The sequence below is a fragment of the Oncorhynchus gorbuscha genome, linkage group LG15 (genome assembly GCF_021184085.1).
Source record: "Oncorhynchus gorbuscha isolate QuinsamMale2020 ecotype Even-year linkage group LG15, OgorEven_v1.0, whole genome shotgun sequence".
In the NCBI taxonomy this organism is placed as follows: Eukaryota; Metazoa; Chordata; class Actinopteri; order Salmoniformes; family Salmonidae; genus Oncorhynchus; species Oncorhynchus gorbuscha.
The window spans coordinates 26,102,962-26,125,493 of NC_060187.1; the positions used below are offsets into that span (position 1 = coordinate 26,102,962).

The 22,532-nt window shown below is 42.8% G+C and overlaps 1 protein-coding gene across 9 annotated transcripts in view; it reads left to right on the plus strand.

Annotated features, from left to right (window-relative positions):
• Nucleotides 1-19,600, plus strand: part of LOC123996813 (circadian locomoter output cycles protein kaput-like) — a 51,308-nt gene extending 31,708 nt beyond the window's left edge. For 2 of the 9 annotated variants that reach the window (XM_046300543.1, XM_046300550.1), the window contains 19 exons: nt 9,602-9,664; nt 11,120-11,268; nt 11,393-11,484; nt 11,707-11,736; nt 11,821-11,910; nt 12,010-12,130; nt 12,318-12,431; nt 12,574-12,692; nt 12,863-12,945; nt 13,385-13,491; nt 13,626-13,773; nt 13,945-14,026; nt 14,315-14,468; nt 14,579-14,673; nt 14,769-14,921; nt 16,452-16,598; nt 16,801-17,240; nt 17,399-17,639; nt 17,735-19,600. In XM_046300543.1, the coding sequence (XP_046156499.1) occupies nt 9,602-9,664; nt 11,120-11,268; nt 11,393-11,484; nt 11,707-11,736; nt 11,821-11,910; nt 12,010-12,130; nt 12,318-12,431; nt 12,574-12,692; nt 12,863-12,945; nt 13,385-13,491; nt 13,626-13,773; nt 13,945-14,026; nt 14,315-14,468; nt 14,579-14,673; nt 14,769-14,921; nt 16,452-16,598; nt 16,801-17,240; nt 17,399-17,639; nt 17,735-17,998 (2,692 nt within the window). In that variant the 3' untranslated portion in view covers nt 17,999-19,600. Of the gene's footprint in view, nt 1-9,601; nt 9,665-11,119; nt 11,269-11,392; nt 11,485-11,670; nt 11,737-11,820; nt 11,911-12,009; nt 12,131-12,317; nt 12,432-12,573; nt 12,693-12,862; nt 12,946-13,384; nt 13,492-13,625; nt 13,774-13,944; nt 14,027-14,314; nt 14,469-14,578; nt 14,674-14,768; nt 14,922-16,451; nt 16,599-16,800; nt 17,241-17,398; nt 17,640-17,734 lie in introns of those variants that run through there. The other 7 variants (XM_046300545.1, XM_046300544.1, XM_046300546.1 and 4 more) reach the window with 7 other exon arrangements.
• Nucleotides 19,601-22,532: the final 2,932 nt, after the last annotated feature.

The following is a 22,532-nucleotide window of genomic DNA, read 5'->3' on the forward strand; positions in this document are numbered from 1 at the left end:
CAAATACAGGTGTGCCAAACTTGTAGCATCGTACCCAAGAAGACTCTGCTGTAATCACTGCCAAAGGTGCTTCAACAAATTACTGAGTAAAGGGTCTGAATACTTAAGTAAATTTATATTTCAGTTTTTAAAATGTTTAATGAACTTGCAAATCATTTCTACACCTGATTTTTGCTTTGTCATTATGGGTTATTGTGTAGAGTTTGAGGGGGAAATTTAAAAAGAATAAGGATACGGTTGTAATGTAACAAAGTGGAAAAAGTCAAGGAGTCTGAATATTTTCCGAATGCACTGTATGTGCACTTGCCATGTGAAAGCCTAACACTGTAAGATCATATTTTACAACATATCCATGTTGGCCTTAGAACATGCTTTCAAATAATGCCCACCAGACCGGATTGTGAATTATAATGGAACATTTTTGGAATGCATAAACAACAACAGTAATTGTGTGATAGTGGGGATGCTGGGCTGCGTTCCAAAAGAAAACAAGTCTGCTTGCTCTAGTTCCTCGACAACACAGCTGAGAGCTAAAAATAGCACCTTTTTTATAGTTGAAGACTCTTCTTTGAGTCATAAAAGTGCATTGGAATTATGTAGGAACCGTGCACACTTTGGAGAGGTACAGTGCCTTCAGAAAGTATTCACACCCCTCAACTTTTTCCACATGTTAAAGTGGGATTACAATTCATTTAATTGTGATTTTTGCTACACAAAATACTCTGTCAAAGTGGAAGAATAATTCTAACAAGAAATTTGACAAATAAAACACTATCTTGAGACAATACATGTTAGAAATACCTTTTGGCAGTGACTACAGCTGTGAATCTTTTAGGATAAGTCTCTAAGAGCTTTGCACACCTGGATTGTACAATATAAAATTCTTCAAGCTCTGTCAAGTTGGTTATTGCTATTATGCTATTTCCAAGTCTTGCCATAGATTTTCAGTCAAAACTAACTAGCCCACTCAGGAACATTGAATGTCATCTTGGTGAGCAATTCCAGTGTAGATTTGGCCATGTGTTTTAGGTTATTGTCCTGCTGAAAGGTGAATTTGTCTCCCAGTGTCTGTTGGAAAGAAGACTGGACCAGGTTTTCCTCTAGGATTTTGACTGTGCATAGCTATATTGTTCCATTATTTCCTTAAACAACTCCCTTTCCGATGACGAGCATACCAATAACATGATGCAGCCACCACCCATGCTTGAAAATATGAATAGTGATACTCAGTTATGTGTTGTTGGATTTGCCCCAAACATAACGCTTTGTATTCAGGACAAAAAGTTACTGTCATTTAGGTTAGTATTGTGGAGTAACTACAAAGTTGATCCATCCTCCTTTTTTTCCATGTCACAATCATTAAACTCCGTTTTAAAATTGCCATTGGCCTCATGATGAAATACCTGAGCAGTTTCCTTCCTCTCTGGAAACTGAGGTAGGAAGGACGTCTGCATCTTTGTAGTGACTGTGTGTATTTATACATCATCCAAAGCCCAATTAATAACTTTACCTACCATGCTCAAAGGGATTTTCAGAGTCTGCTTTTTTAAATTATTATTATTTTTTTTTTACATCTACCAATCGGTGCCCTTCTTTGTTAGGCATTGAAAAGCCTCCCTGGTCTTTGGTTGAATCTGTCTGTGCTTGAAATTCACTACTCGATTTGAGGGACCTTACAATTATTTTTATGTGTGGGGTACAGAGATGGGCTAGTCATTCAAAAATCATGTTAACCACTATTATTGAACACAGAATGAGTCCATGCATATTATGTGAATTTAAGCACATTTTTACTCCTGCCTGAACATTTACGCTTGTAATTTATCATATTTTTGATAAGGTTCTATGAAGACAATCCACATTATGGGCTTATTGTGTGTATATCAGAGACACAAAATCAAAATGTAATACATTTGAAATTCAGGCTGTAACACAACATTTTGAAAAAAAGTAAAGAGTTATTAATCATTTCTGGAGACACTGTATGTGGCCACTTGGAGACACCAGTTAGACCTCTCACTCAAAACCTTGTCATTTTTTCATCCTATTTTGCACCTACCCCAAATTTGCCATGAATATTATGTTACTGAATGTATCCAGAGTATTGTCAGATTTTGTTATCAACAAATGCAATGAAAGTACAGCAAATGTAAAATGCATATATAATCAACAGTGTAATGTTTGGATTCAGTCTTGTCAGATTAACTGTTTTGTCCTCACCTTTTAGTCTAATTTTCCCATAATCTCAAATGTTCCCCTTTTTTAAATTGCTGCCATGGTTATGCATATATTTTCCATATTTCTTCTGTAAGAAACATTTCAATTTAGCCCTATTCATATAGGACAACTCCAGCAAGTGTACGGGGTTGAATAGAGGTTAAAACATTTTAAATCCATTTATTTATTCACATTAGCTGCTACTTAAAGGAACAAATGGTAATGATTTGTGATGATTGAAAACAAACTGCACAACCGCTATAGAAATACCCTTTGTCAAAAGTCCTTCATTAGTTTTGTGTAAGGTATGTTGATAGTTTAGCAGGGGTGTCAAACTCATTTGCCCTGTGGGCTGCATTTGGTCTTCATTGAGGTTGAGGGCCGCGCATAATATTGATATTTCCTCGCCGTCAAAAAGTGCAAAAAATTGTCCTCTATCAATCTCTTCTGGAATTTTCTACATTCCCTGACTCTCTAGCTTTTGTTTCAATGACTAATAGCAAGCTGGACAGAGTGAAGAGACTAAATGTAGGTTCATTATTTTTTTTGTCATTTCATTGTCGATTTGAGATTGTTTTTCAGGGGAAAATTGACAAAAACAAGATTAAAATGGGCCTTGAGTTTGACACGTGGTCTAAGGTATGTTGATGGCAGTTGTGTAAGTATGTTTTGTGTGAGCAGGGCCTGTTGCTCATTGTCCCATGGGGAATAGGTTTTTGTTGCAACACCTATAGAGCCCTCCGGTCTTCTGTAGCTCTGCCTCCTGTAAGGCAGAGGTTAGAGCTGACGAACACTATTACCACCGTCTTAAATACACAATCCTCAGGCTTTACATGGCATCATATTAAAACACTGGCAGCTTTACGTGGCCTAATTTAATTGTGTGCTATGGGTGGAATTTCATTTGGTCATGTGGCATCTTTAAGGGCATGTTGTTTGCAGTCTAGCCACACACCTAGGTGTCTGGCTAGACTGCAAACTCTCCTTCCAGACTCACATCAAACATCTCCAATCGAAAATCAAATCAAGAGTCTGCTTTCTATTCCGCAACAAAGCCTCCTTCACTCATGCCGCCAAGCTTACCCTAGTAAAACTGACTATCCTACCGATCCTCGACTTCGGCGATGTCATCTACAAAATGGCTTCCAACACTCTACTCAGACTGCATCCAGTTTGCTATCACAGTGCCATCCGTTTTGTCACTAAAGCACCTTATACCACCCACCACTGCGACTTGTATGCTCTAGTCGGCTGGCCCTCACTACATATTCGTTGCCAGACCCACTGGCTCCAGGTCATCTACAAGTCCATGCTAGGTAAAGCCCCGCCTTATCTCAGCTCACTGGTCACGATGGCAACACCCATCCGTAGCACGCGCTCCAGCAGATGTATCTCACTGATCATCCCTAAAGCCATCACCTCATTTGGCCGCCTTTCGTTCCAGTACTCTGCTGCCTGTGACTGGAACGAACTGCAAAAATCGCTGAAGTTGGAGACTTTTATCTCCCTCACCAACTTCAAACATCTGCTATCTGAGCAGCTAACCGATCGCTGCAGCTGTACATAGTCTATTGGTAAATAGCCCACCCATTTTCACCTACCTCATCCCCATACTGTGTTTATACTGTTTTTTTATTTATTTACTTTTCTGCTCTTTTGCACACCAATATCTCTACCTGTACATGACCATCTGATCATTTATCACTCCAGTGTTAATCTGCAAAAATTTTTTTTTGCACACATTGTATATAGACTGGCCATTTTTTTTTTTTTTTTTTTCCTACTGTGTTATTGACTTGTTAATTGTTTACTCCATGTGTAACTCTGTGTTGTCTGTTCACACTGCTATGCTTTATTTTGGTCAGGTCGCAGTTGCAAATGAGAACTTGTTCTCAACTAGCCTACCTGGTTAAATAAAGGTGAAATAAATAAATAAAAATAAAAAAGCTCTACCTCCAGGAAGGGGAATGTAATAAGAACGTTCTTCTTTCCGTCCATATCAGTTCACATATCTCCCGAGTCCCATTCTCATATGAGAGCAAACACCATTCGGGTAAATAATACGCCAGAGCCTGACTGTACTTCTATATCTTTGGCTTGGTGTGGGATGTACAATAGAGCTGGGATGATAAACACAAAATTACCCACACCGACATTGCCCTCTTACCGGAGCAATTTGCTTAGGTTGGTAATTTTAAATTTTTCTACACAACGTTCCTGCACATATTTTTTTGTTCTAAGATGATTATTTGGCCAACATTGATCGCTCCCTCTCCCCACTGTGCGCACAGAGGAGGGAGGGATGCTTTCTAATAAGCACAAGCATATGACCATTGCTCCAAATGCAATTGCGGGACAGACTGTTTTTTTCTCACCTCTTAATATTGAGTTTTCCACCACTTTACAACCAGAGTATGGTTTTGATGTGCCCACGGAGCGGAGTGCACCATTTGCGCTGAATATGCTTACATCAAGTAGCCTAGTACTGGAAAGTTTTGTTGGACATTACATTTTCTGATAGCTAGATTGCTAACTCTACATGGCTAAGTGTTTTGAGTTCTCACTTCCACACGTGGTGAACAACAACCTAGAACAGGGGTGTCAAACTCATTCCATGGAGGGCCTAGTGTCTGCAGGGTTTGAGTTTTTCCCTTTCAATTAAGCTCTAGACAACCAGGTGTGGGGAGTTCCTTACTAATTAGTGACCATAATTCATCAATCAAGTACAAAGGAGGGATGTGAACCTGCAAACATCTCAGCCCTCCATGGAATAAATTTGATACCTGTGGCCGAGGCCAATAGGCGTGGGCAAATTCATCTCTGAAGACCTCAACAAATCTGATCATTCTGGATCCTATTTTGACAGGTTGCACATCAAAATATCCCTGGAAATAATTTACATTTTCTATCATAGGCTATACCATCTCAGTTACTTGTCTTGGCACAACAACAAAAAACTGCCACTAATGGAAAGTAGGCATAATTGTCCATTTAAAAAAAATCTATAAATAAATACGTTAGAGATATATATCTCAATCGTTGTATTTATCACTATCAAGCAAAATTGTTACATTTTACATTACTTTTGGTCCATATCGCCCAGCACATGGTTGTAAAATGCTTGTTTACTCTTCATTACTGTATTTGTTGTTTGCTATTAAACTATTGTGTTTCTACATTGTTGACTTTAATGGGCTTGTCTAAAAATAGCATTGGTGAGTGTAATTGGAGCTTATTTGTTTGAAGTAGCCCGGGGGTAAAAACACCGGCACCACATTATTCTCATGCTCACACAGCATGCACAGAAATGCATGAAGGAAAATTAGGTACAGATGCACACATACAGAAAAGCATGCCAGTATATGTCATTCCACAGAATGTCATACGCTCAGATCAGCCCCCATTGGTCCATTAATTATTGTTCAATGAGAAGTGTGCAGTGAAAATAGACCTTGGAGGGAGAAACCTAGAGGGAATCTTATTTGAGTCAGAAATGTATGTTCATATGACAGGGAAGATATAGGAAAGTAACTGATGTTGGCACAAGATGGAGGGAAAGTTGGAGCATAACTAACAAAATGACAGTTTATGAAAATATAGGCTTAATCCAGTATAAACTAATGTATGGAATTTATTATACATGAGAGAATTCACAAATTCTACAGCACAACTGCAGAGTCATGTCTTTAAGTGTAAAACTAATAATGACTCCATAATCCATGCTTTCTGGGAATGTTATAAAGTCTGGAAGTTGTGGACAGCGCTAGAAAGTTGGCTGTCAGAAGTATTACAATGTAAATGTACTTTTAATCTGTCTGCCTGCATATTTTAAGACATGCTTATGGGTGTGTATTCAGTGCTTGACTTGTGCCGAAGCTGTCCGAAGCACCATACTGGCACTTTCAATTTTTGGGGAATTGCATACCGGAAACTCTAACAAGTAGCCTTTTGCTGGCCCAGATTCACACACCCTGGCAAAAAAAGGTTGATCAAAGTGGAATGAAGGTGGGATCTTCATTGAATAGCAATGGAGAGTGGGCATTCATTTCCTGATTTACGGTTTGTTCAATTTATTTGCCGTTAGTCTGTGAATCCTTGAGTGACAGTAGGCTGTTCGAGATTGCACTGATTCAAAATGTGCCAGGTGAGGGTCAAATAAGGGTTTGTGTAGTCAGGAAAAGTCATGGAAATGAGTTTCATAATTGTTGTTAATATAATTAATGAAAGCACATATCTTGCCATTATCAGAATGGCCCTTCAGTGAATGTCTGATGCTGCGTGTGTGCCAGTGTGAGTGGGCCGTTGCCCGAGGGGAGAGAGTGCGTCATTTCAGTAGCAGGTATAAAATAATTGCAGACTAACTATACTGAACAAAAATATCAACACAACATGCCGCAATTTTAAAGATTTTACTGAGTTAGAGTTCATATAAGGAAATGACTTGAACTCTGTGAAGCATTTGTTTGGGCTGCAATTTCTGAGGCTGGTAACACTATTGAACTTATCCTCTGCAGCAGAGGTAACTCTGGGTCTTCCTTTCCTGTGGCGGTACTCATGAGAGCCAGTTTCATCATAGCGCTTGATGGTTTTTAAAACTGCACTTGAAGAAACTTTAAAAGTTATTGAAATTTTCCGTATTGACTGCCCTGCATGTTTTTAAAGTAATGATGGACTGTCATTTCTCTTTGCTTATTTGAGCTGTTCTTGCCATAATATGGACATAGCCCTATTTGGTAAAAGACCATCTTCTGTATACCACCCCTACCTTTTCACAACACATCTGATTGGCTCAAACACATTAAGAAGGAAATCAATTTTGCACATGAACTTTTAACAAGGTACACCTGTTAATTGAAATGCATTCCAGATGACTACCTCATGAAGCTGGTTGAGAGAATGCAAAGCTGCCATCAAGGCTAAGGGTGGCTACTTTGAAGAATCTCAAATACACCTTTTTTTTGGTTACTACATGATTCCATGTGTTATTTCATAGTTTTAATGTCTTTACTATTATTTTACAAAAAAAAAAACTTGAATGAGTAGGTGTCCAAACGTTTGCTTTTGATCTGTCCGTCGTCTACTTAGACATCTTGCTTTGAAGTAGCCTACCTTATCCATTTGATCCCTGATTTATTGAATGAAGAAATCATTTTATAAAGACAAAAGTATTTGGTTGTGATGTTGAAAAAGTCAAGCCTGCACACCCAGGTGCTCTCCTGATGGAGGGTTGACCACATGTTGATAACATGTGACTAACAGTTCAGTTCTATGTGGGGGCAAAATGCCTTGATCAACGGCAGGAGTTGGTATATCTACATGGGATTAGACAAAAGATTTCCAGTGTCAATAATGTTTACTTTTTCATGTAGGCTACAATAAGTCATGAAAATATGGTTCAAAGTATAGAGGTCTATATAGCCTAATGCAATTTGTGAATTTCGGTGAACATAGTATAATGTACCGACTTGGAAAAAGACAGCTCCTGCAATTCTTCCATCCCAAGTCAAGCACTGGGTGTAGTGAGATAAGCAATGGGCTGGACAATTCTCTTCTCATCTTGAAAAAACTTGGAAGTCAATCAATCTGCCATCATTGACACAATGGAAAAATCGAATAATTTATTATTGGGATAGCATGGGTGGTTTGAATCTGAAGTGTATGAAAAAACTGACAAATACACACACACATGAAAGTATGCGGGCACCCCTTCAAATGAGCGGATTCAACTATTTCAGTCACACCCGTTGCTAACGGTGTATAAAATGAAGCACACAGCCATGCAATCTCCATAGACAAACATAGTAAATCAAATGTCCTTACTGAAGCGCCCCAGTGATTTTCAATGTGGCACCTTCATAGGATGCCACCTTTCCAACAAGTCAATTCGTCAAATTTCTGCCCTGCTAGAGCTAGGAGCAACAACGGCTCAGCCGCAATGTGGTAGGCCACATAAGCTCACAGAACGAGACCAACAAGTTCTGAAACATATAGCGTGTAAAAATCATCTGTCCACTGTTGCTTCACTCACTACCGGGTTCCGAACTGCCTCTGGAAGCAATGTCCACACAATAACTGTTAGTCGGGAGCTTCATGAAATGGATTTCCATGGCCGAGCAGCCGCACACAAGTCTAAGATCACCATGCGCAATGCCAAGCGTCAGCTGGAGTGGTGTAAAGCTTGCCGCCATTGGACTCTGGAGCAGTGGAATCGCGTTCTACGGAAAGATGAATCACGCTTCACCATCTGGCAGTCCAACAGACAAATCTGGGTTTGGCAGATGCCAGGAGAACGCTACCTGCCCAAAGCATAGGGCCAACTGTAAAGTTTGGAGGAGGAATAGTTCCAATGAAGGGAAATCCTAACCCTACAGCATACATTGACATTCTAGACAATTATGACCTTTCAACTTTGTGGCAACAGTTTGGGAAGACCCTTTCCTGTTTCAGCATGACAATGCCCCCATGCACAAACAGAGGTCCATACAGAAATGGTTTGTCGAGATTGGTTTGTAAGAACTTGACTGGCCTGCAAAGAGGCCTGACCTCAACCCCATCGAACACGTTTGGGATGAATTCCGAACGCCAACTGCGAGCCAGGCCTAATCATCCAACATCAGTGCCCGACCTCACTAATGCTACTGTCGCTGAATGGAAGCAAATCCCTGCCGCAATGTTTCAACATCTAGTGGAAAGCCTTCCCATAAGAGTGGAGGCTGTTATAGCAGCAAAGGGAGGACCAACTTTATATTAATGCCCATGATTTTGGAATGAGATGGGCGACAAGCAGGTGTCCATATGCTTTTGGTCATGTAGTGTATATAACAACTATGTAGAACTGGTTGGAAGGACTGAGGAGCACAGTGAACGCTCACCTGGACCTGAGGAACGTGCACCTGAATATTCACGCATGCAAACAGACAGACGAGCACTTTCATTTAGTTCTTGAAGGTGTGTATTGACATTTACTGGGTGTACACACTTATATACACACAGTTACATGCATACTGGCACATACACAACACCATAGGCTACAATAGGTCACATCCATGCTGACACTACTTCAGGATTATTATTTTCTAACTGCAGGCAGAACATTAGCTATGCCACTTGTCAAGGTTCTAATAATGACCATCTGACCTACATGTTAGTGACGTCAGTCCTAGTCTGCTGAGTAAGCAAAAGGTTCTGCCTTCCAAGGCAAATGAGTTGCATTCCTGGTCATTCTGCCTCAATTCCAGCTGAGTCATTGAGCATGGGCTCTGTCTAAATTTAGACTATGCTTCGCACTGCCCTCTACGGACCGGGCTGGGGTAGCAGTCTGACCAATGCTATCTGCACCAGCGTTTTGGCCTGAAATAAAAATGGTTGGTTGTTTGTTTTTCAGGGATGACGCCAGCAGTATCTTTGATGGGTTAATGGAAGAAGATGAAAAGGACAAAGCAAAACGGTGAGGTCTTTATGAGCTCAAGCGAAACATTAAAGACAACTCTGTACGTAGGCTTAGTTTGATCAAATCAAATCACATTTTATTTGTCACACAGACCTTACAGTGAAATGCTTACTTACAAGCCTTGAACCATCAATGCAAAATACCTAAAGAAAGAAGTAATAGAAAAGAATAACAAATAATTAAAGAGCAGCGGGATATAACAGTAGCGGGGCTTTATACATGGGGTACCGGTACAATGTCAATCTGCGGTGGCACTGCTGTTGAGGTAATATGTACATGTAGGTAGAGTTATTAAAGTGACTATGATAATAGATAGATAATAACAGAGTAGCAGCAGCTTTATGGGTAGCCATTAGATTAGCTGTTCAGAAGTCTTACGGCTTGGGGGTAGATGCTATTTAGGAGCATCTTGGACCTAGATGTGTGGTAGCAGAGGACCCATCAGGATGCTCTCGATGGTGCAGCTATAAAACCTTTTGAGGATCTGAGGACCCATGCCAACTGGAGAGGTTGTTGTCCTTGCACCACACGGTCAGGTCTCTGACCTCCTTCCTATAGGCTATCTGATTGTGGTCGGTGATCAGGCCTACCACTGTTGTTTCATCAGCAAACTTAATGATGGTGTTGGAGTCTTGCCTGACCATGCCGTCATGAGTGAACAGGGAGTACAGGAGGGGGCTTAGCACACCCCCTGAGGGGCCCAAGTGTTGATGATCAGCATGGCGGCTGTGTTGTTACCTACCCTTACCACGTGGGGACGGCCCGTCAAGAAGTCCAGGATCCAGTTGCAGAGGGAGGTGTTTAGTCCCAGGGTCCTTAGCTTAGTGATGAGCTTTGAGGCTTTGAGATGTTGCTAAGGGACAATGGTGGTCTGCTTGAAACATGTTGGTATTATATACTCAGACAGGGAGAGGTTGAAAATGCCAGTAAAGACACTTGCCAGTTGGCCTGCGCATCCTCGGAGTACACATCCTGGTAATCCGCCTGGCCCTGCGGCCTTGTGAATGTTGACCTTTTTTAAGGTCTTACTCACATCGGCTGCGGGGAGCATGATCACACAGTCGTCCGGAACAGCTGATGCTCTCATGCATGTTTCAGTGTTACTTGCCTCGACGCGAGCAAAGAAGTTATTTTGCTCGTCTGGTAGGCTCGTGTCACTGGGCAGCTCTCGACTGTGCTTCCCTTTGTAGTCTGTAATAGTTTGCAAGCCCTGCCACATCCGACGAGCCAGTGTAGTACGATTCGATCTTAGTCCTGTATTGATGCTTTGCCTGTTTGATGGTTCATCGGAGGGCATAGCAGGATTTCTTATAAGCTTCCGGGTTAGTGTCCCGCTCCTTGAAAGTGGCAGCTCTACCCTTTAGCTCAGTGCGAATGTTGCATGTAATCATTGTGTTTTTTTTGTTAGAATCTTAGTATGTGTATTCTTGTTTCTCATGTCCAACCCTCCAGAGTGTCCCGTAACAAGTCTGAGAAGAAACGCAGAGACCAGTTCAATGTCCTCATCAAGGAGCTGGGTACCATGCTGCCAGGCAACACCCGAAAGATGGACAAGTCCACCATCTTACAGAAGAGCATCGACTTCCTACGCAAGCATAAAGGTAAAGACCTCTCCCCCTAGGCCTCGGATATCAACATGTCTGGAAGAATAGGAACATTTCTGTGTTTTTACCAAGCTGTCTGAGTATTTAACATCAGTTACTCCCCCATCTGTGTTTCTGTCAGAAATAGCTGCGCAGTCAGAGTCGAGTGAGATCCGACAGGACTGGAAACCTCCTTTTCTTAGTAACGAAGAGTTCACACAGCTGATGCTGGAGGTCAGTGGCACTTGACACACTAAAGTACAGTAGTTTGCACATCCTTTCACTAAGAAGTATCCTGAAAGAAAGGATGTCAGTCCAAGGATATCAGTAGCAACATTCTGTACTGTTTTTGTAGTTAACTGAAGAAGGTTGACAACGAAACGTCTGTGAATTTTTTTCCCTGCCTGCTGTGTAAGCAAGAAAACCCCCCCACCCTTTTTGGTTTAACGCACCAAGGACTATTCAAGTTCAAGGTTGAGCGCAATGGTACCTGTTTTCTACATAGTTCACTTTCTCACATTCTATTTTGCAAGTAGATGGTGTTTTAACACACTGTTTTGTATCTGCTAGGCATTAGACGGCTTCTTCCTAGCAATTATGACAGATGGGAACATAATCTATGTCTCAGAGAGTGTTACATCTCTACTGGAACATCTTCCTGTGAGTATTCACTCCATACATATACATGAGTTAATGCCTACAGTATGTAAGGTTGACATCCATGACCAAGGATGACATACATGTGTGTGTTGGTTTTAGTCTGACCTGGTGGATCAGAACCTGTTGAACTTCCTGCCCCTGGGGGAACATTCAGACGTGTATAAAGCCCTGTCGTCTCACATACTGGAGGGAGAGACGCTAACGCCCGAGTATCTCAAGAGTAAGTACTGGAGCTGTTTCAGTATTGTCTAGTAGTTTCTATCATGTTCATGGTCTTAATGGCCTATGTCAAGTTTTGGCCACAGCATGCCATGAGTAAATGATTTGTTTCAGAACTAGATGAGTTTATTTAAACCAAGTCAATCAAATTGTACTCTGCTTTATTGTATGATTTAATTTGTTTTCAGCGAAAAACCAGTTAGAATTCTGTTGCCACATGCTCCGAGGGACGATCGACCCCAAAGAGCCTCCTGTGTATGAGTATGTTAAGTTCATCGGAAACTTCAAGTCCCTGAATAATGGTAAGTTTTCATTATATTGATTTAGGAAAAATTAGACTTTGAATGTAGTACACAAGTAGCTGGTCTGTATTTGGTTTGTGACCATAAATGCACTTAGACCGACCAAAAGGCAACACTGACTAATTTTCCCTTTCTCCTATAGTGCCTAACTCAACTCGAAATGGCTTGGAAGGGGTGATCCAGCGGTCACTCCGGCCAGCTTTTGAGGACCGAGTCTGTTTTATAGCAACTGTGAGATTAGCCAAACCACAGTTTATCAAGGTAAGACAATTGGAATTCTATAGACTTATATATCACAAACTGCATATTTCGGTAGCTAGGTAACCAAATATGTCTAATGTTGTACTGTAACGTGTTCTTAGTAGGAGCACTGTAAATTATTTTCTTCGTATGAGATGTAAACATCTAGTTTTTCTTAATTCACCCCACAGGAGATGTGCACTGTTGAAGAACCCAATGAAGAATTCACCTCTAGACACAGCTTAGAATGGAAGTTCCTCTTCTTGGACCACAGGTAATGTGTGCTGTCTATATCCATGTCTGTGTGTGTGCTTACTTGCCTATGTCATGCAAGAGAGAGTTAGCCTCTAGCTGTGTGAGACTCAGCACATCAGTCAGAACACAAGTCCCAGTGAGAGTGTGTTTGGGTCAACTCTGTTAGCTGGCTGCTATGTTCTATATCTGGGCCAGTCAGTCGGTTGCTCTCTAGAGGAGACAGCTCTGAGTCTCAATCGTTTAGGAGCAACAGCACTAGATGGAGTACTTAGTGTTTCACTGCTACTGAAAACCTATATTATATGGACTTTTGTAGACACTATGTCCAGAGGTTAATACAATGCTTTGTATGGGGTTTTAATGTGTTATTACTGCTTAAAAGGCTGAGAAACTGTATATCATTGTATTTAAATGGGTTATGCTGTCACATTAAGAACATTGCTTGTTTATCTCCCCAGGGCTCCGCCCATAATAGGTTACCTGCCGTTTGAGGTTCTGGGTACATCTGGATATGACTACTACCACGTTGATGACCTGGAGACACTGGCCAAATGCCACGAACACTGTGAGTCATTTTTTTTGTCGCATTTGTGTATTTTGTAAGTGCACATTTTATGAGTGTGTTTGTGTTTTACTGTCCCATGTACAGATCTGTGACATCATCTCTCTCCTCTCTCTCTCTCTTGCTGCATTCTGCAGTAATGCAGTATGGGAAGGGGAAATCGTGCTACTACAGGTTTCTCACCAAAGGTCAACAGTGGATCTGGCTCCAGACCCATTACTACATCACCTACCACCAGTGGAACTCCAGGCCCGAGTTCATCGTCTGCACGCACACTGTCGTCAGGTGAAGATCGACTAATCACTAAAAAGGATATTCATATGCATATCTCGCAACAAGTATCAATGTGTCAGTCATACTACATATAACCAGCAGTATTGCATTGACATCCTAAACACTATCACATGCACCACCATCGGGCATGATGTTCAACACTGTCCCTCTCTTGTGGAGCAGCTATGCTGAGGTGAGGGCTGAACAGCGCAGAGAGCTGGGGATTGTTGAGGAGTCACCGCCAGAGATCTCTGCAGTAGATAAGGTGAGACACTTATAAGACCAATGTGAGAACTTGCTCACCACTGAACATAAGAAATCACTGAGCGGGAATAAAGAGATGGCTGAGTTTGGTTAATGAGGTCTTGTTCAGCTTAAGGGATACGATGTCTCACTGTCTGTGACTCTCACTGGAGTAAGACATGGTTAAGTGCTCAGACAACAAGGAGGATGTTAAAACATATTTGGTGAGCAAACAGTGGGGTTATGGGTTTTGAATGCGTCCTTCAATCCCAGTACTACTGACTGTTCTCTCTGCTCTCTCACCTCACAGCAGTCTCAGGACTCTGGTTCTGAGTCTCAACACCAGCTCAACACCTCCAGTCTGAAGGAGGCCCTAGAGGGCTTTGACCGCAGCCGGACGCCCTCGGCCTCCTCACACAGCTCCCGCAAGTCTTCGTCCCACACTGCCATCTCCAACCCAGCCTGTAAGAGCTGACCACATGACGTTACTACATCCATCTTGTCTGATATGATGTCATCTGTCCTGAGAGCTTCTTTGATCCTAAGAGTAAGGTGTTTGTTTTTTCCTTCTCAGCACCTAAGCTTAAGACAGACAGAGGTACACCGGGATGCCAGTCCGTCTCTGCTATTGAGATGACATCACAGCGAAGATCATCCATCAGCAGTCAGGTCAGAGTGGGTTTCTTTCAGCTTGCGGTCAAGCCTCTCTCTATATTTGATAGTGATTTGGTTCCTAATGTAGTTCCTGTGCTTGTATCCAACAGCAATCGATGAGCTCCCAGCACACCCAGAACACAGGGCAGAACATGACCCCATCCATGGTTCCACAACAACAACCGCAGCAGCAGCAACAACAACTGCAACAGCAGCAACCACCACCTGAACAGCAGCAGCTTCAGATCCAGCCCAGTGTCCAGGTGAGAAATCTTCCTCGTGATTGTAATTTGGCAGTTTCTTTTGCTAGAGTCAGTGACACAGAAACTCAACAACAACAACAAACGTCCTCTCACTGTCAACTGCGTTTATTTTCCGCAAACTTAACATGTGTAAATGCTTGTATGAACATAACAAGATTCAACAACTGAGACATAAACTGTCACTAACAGAAATTGAATAATGTGTCCCTGAACAAAGGGGGAGGGGGGTCAAAAGTAACAGTCAGTATCTGGTGTGGCCACCAGTATCTGGTGTGGCATTAAGTACTGCAGTGCATCTCCTCCTCATGGTCTGCACCAGATTTGCCAGGTCTTGCTGTGAGATGTTACCCCACTCTTCCACCAAGGCAACTGCAAGTTCCCAGACATTTCTGGGGGGAATGGCCCTAGCCCTCACCGTCCGATCCAACAGGTCCCAGACGTGCTCAATGGGATTGAGATCCGGGCTCTTCGCTGGCCATGGCAGAACACTGACATTTCTGTCTTGCAGGAAATCACGCACATAATGAGCAGTGTGGTTGGTGGCATTGTCATGCTGGAGGGTCATATCAGTATGAGCCTGCAGGAAATGTACCACATGAGGGAGGAGGATGTCTTCCCTGTAACGCACAGCGTTGAGAATGTCTGCAATGACAACAAGCTCAGTCCGATGATGCTGTGACACACCGCCCCAGACCACAACGGACCCTCCACCTCCAAATCGATCCCGCTCCAGAGTACAGGCCTCGGTGTTACACACATTCCTTTAACGATAAACACGATTCCGACCATCACCCCTGGTGAGACAAAACCGCGACTCGCCAGTGAAGAGCATTTTTTGCCAGTCCTATCTGGGCCAGTGATGGTGGGTTTGTGCCCATAGGCGACATTGTTGTCGGTGATGTCTGGTGAGGACCTGCCTTACAACAGGCCTACAAGCCCTCAGTCCAGCCTCTCTCAGCCTATTGCAAACAGTCTGAGCACTGATGGAGGGATTGTGTGTTCCTGGTGTAACTCGGGCAGTTGTTGTTGCCATCCTGTACCTGTCCCGCAGGTGTGATGTTCGGGATGTACCGATCATGTGCAGGTGTTGTTACACGTGGTTCTGCCACTGCGAGGATGATCAGCTGTCCGTCCTGTCTCCCTGTAGCACTGTCTTAGGTGTCTCACAGTACGGACATTGCAATTTATTTAGCATCGGCTACATCTGCAGTCCTCATGCCTCCTTGCAGCATGCCTAAGGCATGATGAGCAGGGACCCTGGGCATCTTTCTTTTGGTGTTTTTCAGAGTCAGTCGATAGGCCTCTTTAGTGTCCTAGGTTTTCATAACTGTGACCTTAGTTGCCTACCGTCTGTAAGCTGTTAGTGTCTTAACGACTGTTCCACAGGTGCATGTTTGTTAATTGTTTATGGTTCATTGAACAAGCATGGGAAACAGTGTTTAAACCCTTTACAATGAAGCTCTATGAAGTTATTTGGATTTTTACAAATTATCTTTGAAAGACAGGTAACTTTGTTAGCCCATGGTACAGTTTTCCACCCAGCTGGATGCAATGCAGCACCTGAAGGATCAGCTGGAGCAGAGGACCAGGATGATCGAGGCCAACATCCAGAGGCAGCAGCAGGAGCTCAGGCAGATCCAGGAAGAGCTCAACAAGGTGCAGGGCCATGGCCTACAGGTGAGCACTGCCCCCTACTGTCTGTCTGGGGAATAGCGCTATTGGGCCTCATATACTAACCACCTGCCCTCTTAGGTAGAACTGTGTGAGTACTTGAACCAAAAGGTCTGCACATTTGCATGGATGCATGTATCTGTCATTATGCCTGTGTTTGTCTATGAAAGGAGATTCGTCTTACTCTGTGGTATTTGCTCTGGTGCAGATGTTTCTCCAGCCGGGTACAAGTGGGCTGAGCCTGGGCTCTGTGCAGCTGGCACACGGGACCACCATGCAGCCAGGGGGTGCTCTCACCATGCATGGCCAAGTGGTGTCTGCAGGCAGTCTGCAGGGCAGCACTCCACAGCAACACACGGTCCAACAACAACCCCAGCAGCAGTCCCAGCCACAACAACAGAACCTGTTACGAGACACCAGCTCTGTCCTCTCACAGTCTTCTGTGCGGTCCACTCACTCTCTGCCGCCCCAGCAGAGTGCCCTGCCGGCTTCCCTATACAACACCATGATGATCTCTCAGCCCAACCAGGCCAATGTGGTCCAGATCGCTACCAGCCTGGCCCAGAACAGCAGCAACAACACAGCTGCCATGGCAAACTTTGCCCAGGACCGCTCGGGACAGATCAGGTACACGATGCCACCAACAGGGTATGTTCTCCTCTCACTCAGTATGCGCCACACTCAGTGGCTGATGTTACTGAGAAATATGCTGATTATCCACAGGATTTGCTTACATTTTCATGTGTCTGTTTAAAAAAAAATATGTTGCTCATTCATTACCAACCTCACTCCCTCATCTCTCTCAGGTTCCCTGCTGGCTCTCAGTTGCTGACTAAGCTGGTGACTGGGCCGATGGCGTGTGGAGCGGTGATGGTCCCTACAACCATGTTCATGGGCCAGGTGGTAACAGCATTTGCTCCTCAGCAGGGCCAGACTCAGACCATCAGCATTGCCCAGCAGCAGCCTCAGCAGCAGGAGCAGCAGGCTCAGTCTCAGGCCGAAGCCACACAGCAAGGGCTGGCCCAGCAACAAACACAGTTCCTCCAGGTGAGGTGACCACCAGAGAGTAACGTTTCTAAAGGTAGATCCGGTACTTGTCCCTATTCTGACCAGCCACTCACCTCTCTTTTCTTCCTATCTAGGGCCCTCGGCTGCTCCATGGAAACCAGTCCACCCAGTTGATCCTGCAAACAGCGTTCCCACTGCAGCAGCAAGGAGCCTTCGCCAGCACACAACACCAGCAGCAGCAGCAGCTACAACAGCAACATCAGCAGCAGCAGCAACAACTCCAGCAGCAGCAACAACAACAGCAACAACAACTCCAACAACAGCAGCAACAGGAGCAGCAGCTGGTCTCTCACAGGGCAGATGGCATGTCAGGCCGCTCCAGCACACAGCCCCAGTAACCTGGCAACGTCCGATCAGACATATGGACTGAACCAAATCTATTTGTCTGTGTGATGGGGTGAAGAGGTCGGTTGAGAAAAGCAGTATTGAGACTATGGCTCTAAGACTACCCTGCTTCAACTTGGTCTGTAGAGTTTGTGATGGATGGATCAATAGATGGATCTCTGGCTGCCTGCACTGAACTCATGAGCCACTGGCGCGTCAGGTAGAAAACAATGCTGTGCTCACAGTGAGCACGGAGTTGCTCCGCTTCATGGCCATGCTTAGAACTCTTTCCCACAGAGACCTCCACTCTGTCGAGGTCCCCTCACCACTGTGACAGGGGCCAGTGCTTGTCCCCTACCCTGCCCTCTTGTTGTGTGTTCAGTGTGTGCTCCCGTCACCCTCACAGATTTTATTTATGAAGGACGATCCAGTCTGGAGCTTCAATCAAGGCTTCAAGGAAGTCCTACAGAGAGCAGACAGACGCCTCGTTTGTGTTCTGGTTTTCTCATATTGTTTTTCATGTCAAAGTAATTATGGGTCAGAAAATATTTTTAAGAATGTCATGTGGATTGAACTTTTATTGTACAGAACAAAAAATAATATGTAAATATATGGAGAAAAAAAGAAAAATAACGAATATTTTATATGATGCATGAAATTAAAAGCATAGTCTGTTATTTGTAGCTTTGAATATACCTTTTTTTCTAGTACTCTATGAAAAAAAGAACCTAAACACGCTTAATGGCTGATCTTTTCACAGATGTTCTTCTTCCCAGGGGCTGTGTGTCTTTTTGGGACCGTGGTTGTCTGTGTAGCTGATGCTGCTGGTCATGTCACAGTTTGTTTCATCCTCTTCCTCACTTTCGTAGTTTTAATAAAACTTCTCTATTGAGATTAAAAACAGAAATGTTTTAAAGTTACAATATTTTTTTAGAATATATATTGTGGTCCAATGCGATTATGTTGAGGACTAAATAGATACATGACTTTACTCAGAACAATATTTTAAATTGTAAATAAAGCAAAGACCCAAAGTTTACCAAAAATACTTTAAATGTATCCTATGGAAAGCTTATGAGCTCCTTATTTTCTCTGCCATCATGCCTCATAACAGTTGCCATAGCTATTCATTAAAAAAAATTTACTTTTAAAAAGTCCTTAGTGTTTATCTTTAGTTGATTTAAATATGAGTGAGGCATTATGACTGTTTTAGTGTGGTCTCGTAACGCTCATAGCGATGCATGCAAAGTACCTCTAGGTACAGACTATACTAGTGCTTTACAATACTGTACTTTTTTAGCCCTAAAGGCTTGTGTAGAAAAATGAGTATTCTCATAAATATATATTCAATTATGTCACAAAAATTACCTTAAACTCAGAAATTCAATTCACGCAGTGATATTTCTGCACATTATCCCATTTCTGCCGTTAGAAATCTAGTGTCTGTTCTATGAATGAAATGCATCCCCTTATGTTCCTACTCTCTCCTGTCACTTGCAACTACAGCATGTTTATCTCATATTAAGCTTTTTATGGGTTGGCAATGTCAGAACAAACAAATGAGTGATATCTCTCCTCTTTAGAACATTAAATGATGGTGGATCTCATCAAATAAGTGTTTGGACAGAATGCCGCTAGCAATTGTTGTGATCTGAGTTCATCTTCATGTGTTAATAAAGTGAGCTTGTCTGTTTTATCTAAAGCCAGTCAGACAGTGCTGGAGGCATTATAGTGTGTGGTGGGATGGGGAGGGTTACTGTTTTAACCAAGAGATGCAAATCTGAGCTGCTGGGGTCATTAAAGTAAACATATAGCACTTATTTATACCTCTCTAACACTAAGTACCCCTTACAGACAGTATTCTCCACTTCTCAGTTGTTTGAATGGGAGAAGAGAAACTACAAAAATGTTTCCTAATGTGTACTATGGCTAAACCCAGTCCAGACAAGAATAGAGCGAATGCTAAGGCTATTTGATCCATGGCCTAGAACACAAATGACCTCTGAAATAAGTGAAACTGGTGTTAGTTGGACCTGCCAAGAGAATGAATTGAAACAATTCATCATACGGATAACAGATGTGGTATGTTTGAAGTTGTTCTGCTCCTGCTCCTCTGCCGCTCCTGTCAGACAGTACTTATCCCCATGTAACTGTGTTATAAGCTGATGGTTCGATTGTCGTGCTGATGGGGTGTCGCTTGCCATGGCAAATTTAAAACAATGTTTGTTGAGTGGGGTCCTATGAACTGGTTGTAATGTACGTCGCCATAATAACTTCTATAGGGGATTTCCAGGTTTCTATTGTAAATGTTGTGGAGTGGGGCTCTTGGGGGTCGAGCCTCTGGTTTTCCAAGCTGCTTCATTTCCTGTCAGGGGCCTCTGTAGAATGGCACTTTAGTAGTAGTTGTATTGAATGTTAACTAATCCTGTCCCTTACCGTGACAAGTTATGTTCATCTCAAGAAAAAAACTATTGCCAAACTATTTAGTTATGCTTGCTTGGGCATTTCCCTCATTCCTCGAATTTCAGTGTGACAATCCTGAATCATGTGGTCAGAAAGAGGTTATTGTTTAATTGGTAGCATTTATCTTTGGTCTGTTCAATTTCAATGGACTTTTCTTAATGGATGGCAAAATGTTTTATTGAGGACTGTGTGAAACCTACATTATTTCACTTTTTATTGGTGGATGAAAATCACATATCAAACCTCTGGTATCATAGCACAACACTATGTAGAATGTCTGGGCCCTCTAGGGGTCATTTCCTGCTCCGGTCTCTAACATGGCTGGCTGCTCCAAACTACAGTGCATTGGGAAAGTATTCAGACCCCTAGACTTTTTTTTCTAATTCTGATACATTACAGTCGTATTCTAAAATTGATTAAATATTTTTATCTTCCTCAATCGACACACAATACCCCATAATGACAAAGCAAAAACGTTTTATTTTTTATGTTAGCAAATGTATAAAATAAAAAATAGTACATTTACATAAGTATTCAAACCCTTTACTCAGTACTTTGTGTGAACCTTTGGCAGTGATTACAGCCTCGAGTCTTCTTGGGTATGATGCTACAAGCTTGGCACACCTGTATTTGGGGAGATTCTCCCATTCTTCTCTGCAGATTCTCTTAAACTCTGTCAGGTTGGATGGAAAGTGTTGCTGCAAAGCTATTTTCAGGTCTCTCCAGAGAGTTCTATTGGGTCCGGGCTCCGACTGGGCCACTCAGAGACTTATCCCAAAGCCACTCCTGCATTGTCTTGGCTGTCTGCATAACGTCGTTGTCCTGTTGGAAGGTGAACCTTCACCCCAGTCTGAGGTCCTGAGCACCCTGGAGCAGGTTTGAATCAAGGTTCTCTGTACTTTTCTCCGTTCATCTTTACCTCGATTCTGACAAGTCTCCCAGTTCCTGCCGCTGAAAAAACTCCCCACATCATGATGCTGCCACCACCATGCTTCACTGAAGAGATGGTGCCAGGTTTCCTCCAGATGTGACGCTTGGCATTCAGGCCAAAGACTTCAATCTTGGTTTCATCAGAACAGAGAAGCTGGTTTCTCATGGTTTGAGAGTCTATAGGTGCCTTTTGGCCAAATCCAAGCGGGCTGTCATGTGTCTTTTACTGAGGAGTGACTTCTCTCTGGCCACTCTACCATAAATCCTGATTGGTGGAGTGCTGCAGAGATGGTTGTTCTTCTGGAAGGTTCACCCATCTCCACAAAGGAACTCTGGAGCTCTGTCAGTGATATCGGGTTCTTGGTCACCTCCCTGACCAAAGCCCTTCTCCCACGATTGCTCAGTTTGGCCGGGCGGCCAGCTCTAAGAAAAGTCTTGGTGGTTCCAAACTTCTTCCATTTAAGAATGATGGAAGCCACTGTGTTCTTGGGGACCTTCAATGATGCAGAAATGTTTTGGTACCCTTCCACAGATCGGTGTCTTGACACAATCCTGTCTCGGAGCTCTATGGACAATTCCTTTGACCTCATGGCTTGGTTTTTGCTCTGATATGCACTGTCAACTGTGAGACCTTGTGAAGACAGGTATGTGCCTTTCTAAATCATGTCCAGTCAATTGAATTTACTACAGGTGAGCTTCAATCAAGTTGTAGAAACATCAAGGGTGATCAATGGAAACAGGATGCTCCTGATCTCAATTTCGAGTCTCTCTCATAGCAAAGGGTCTGAATAATTGTATTTTTAATACATTTGCAAAAATGTCAAAAAACCTGTTTCTGCTTTGTTATTTTGGAGTATTGTGTGTAGATTGATCAGGAAAAAAATATGTAATAGATTTTAGAAAAAGCCTGTAATGTAATAAAATGTGGATTAAGTCAAGGGGTCTGAATACTTTCCAAATGCACAGTATGTTCATGTACCTCATGGCAAAACTGTCCCAGGCCCTTGTGTTTACAGTGCAGTAAGTCAGTCTGCTCGTCTCTGCTTTTTGAAATTCATGCTTAGTGCAAATGGTGGTCCCTGCTGCTAGGTTATTGGTGGTGCATTGCCATGTACAGCAGAACTTAGCTGGTACTTCTTATAACCACAAAGTTAT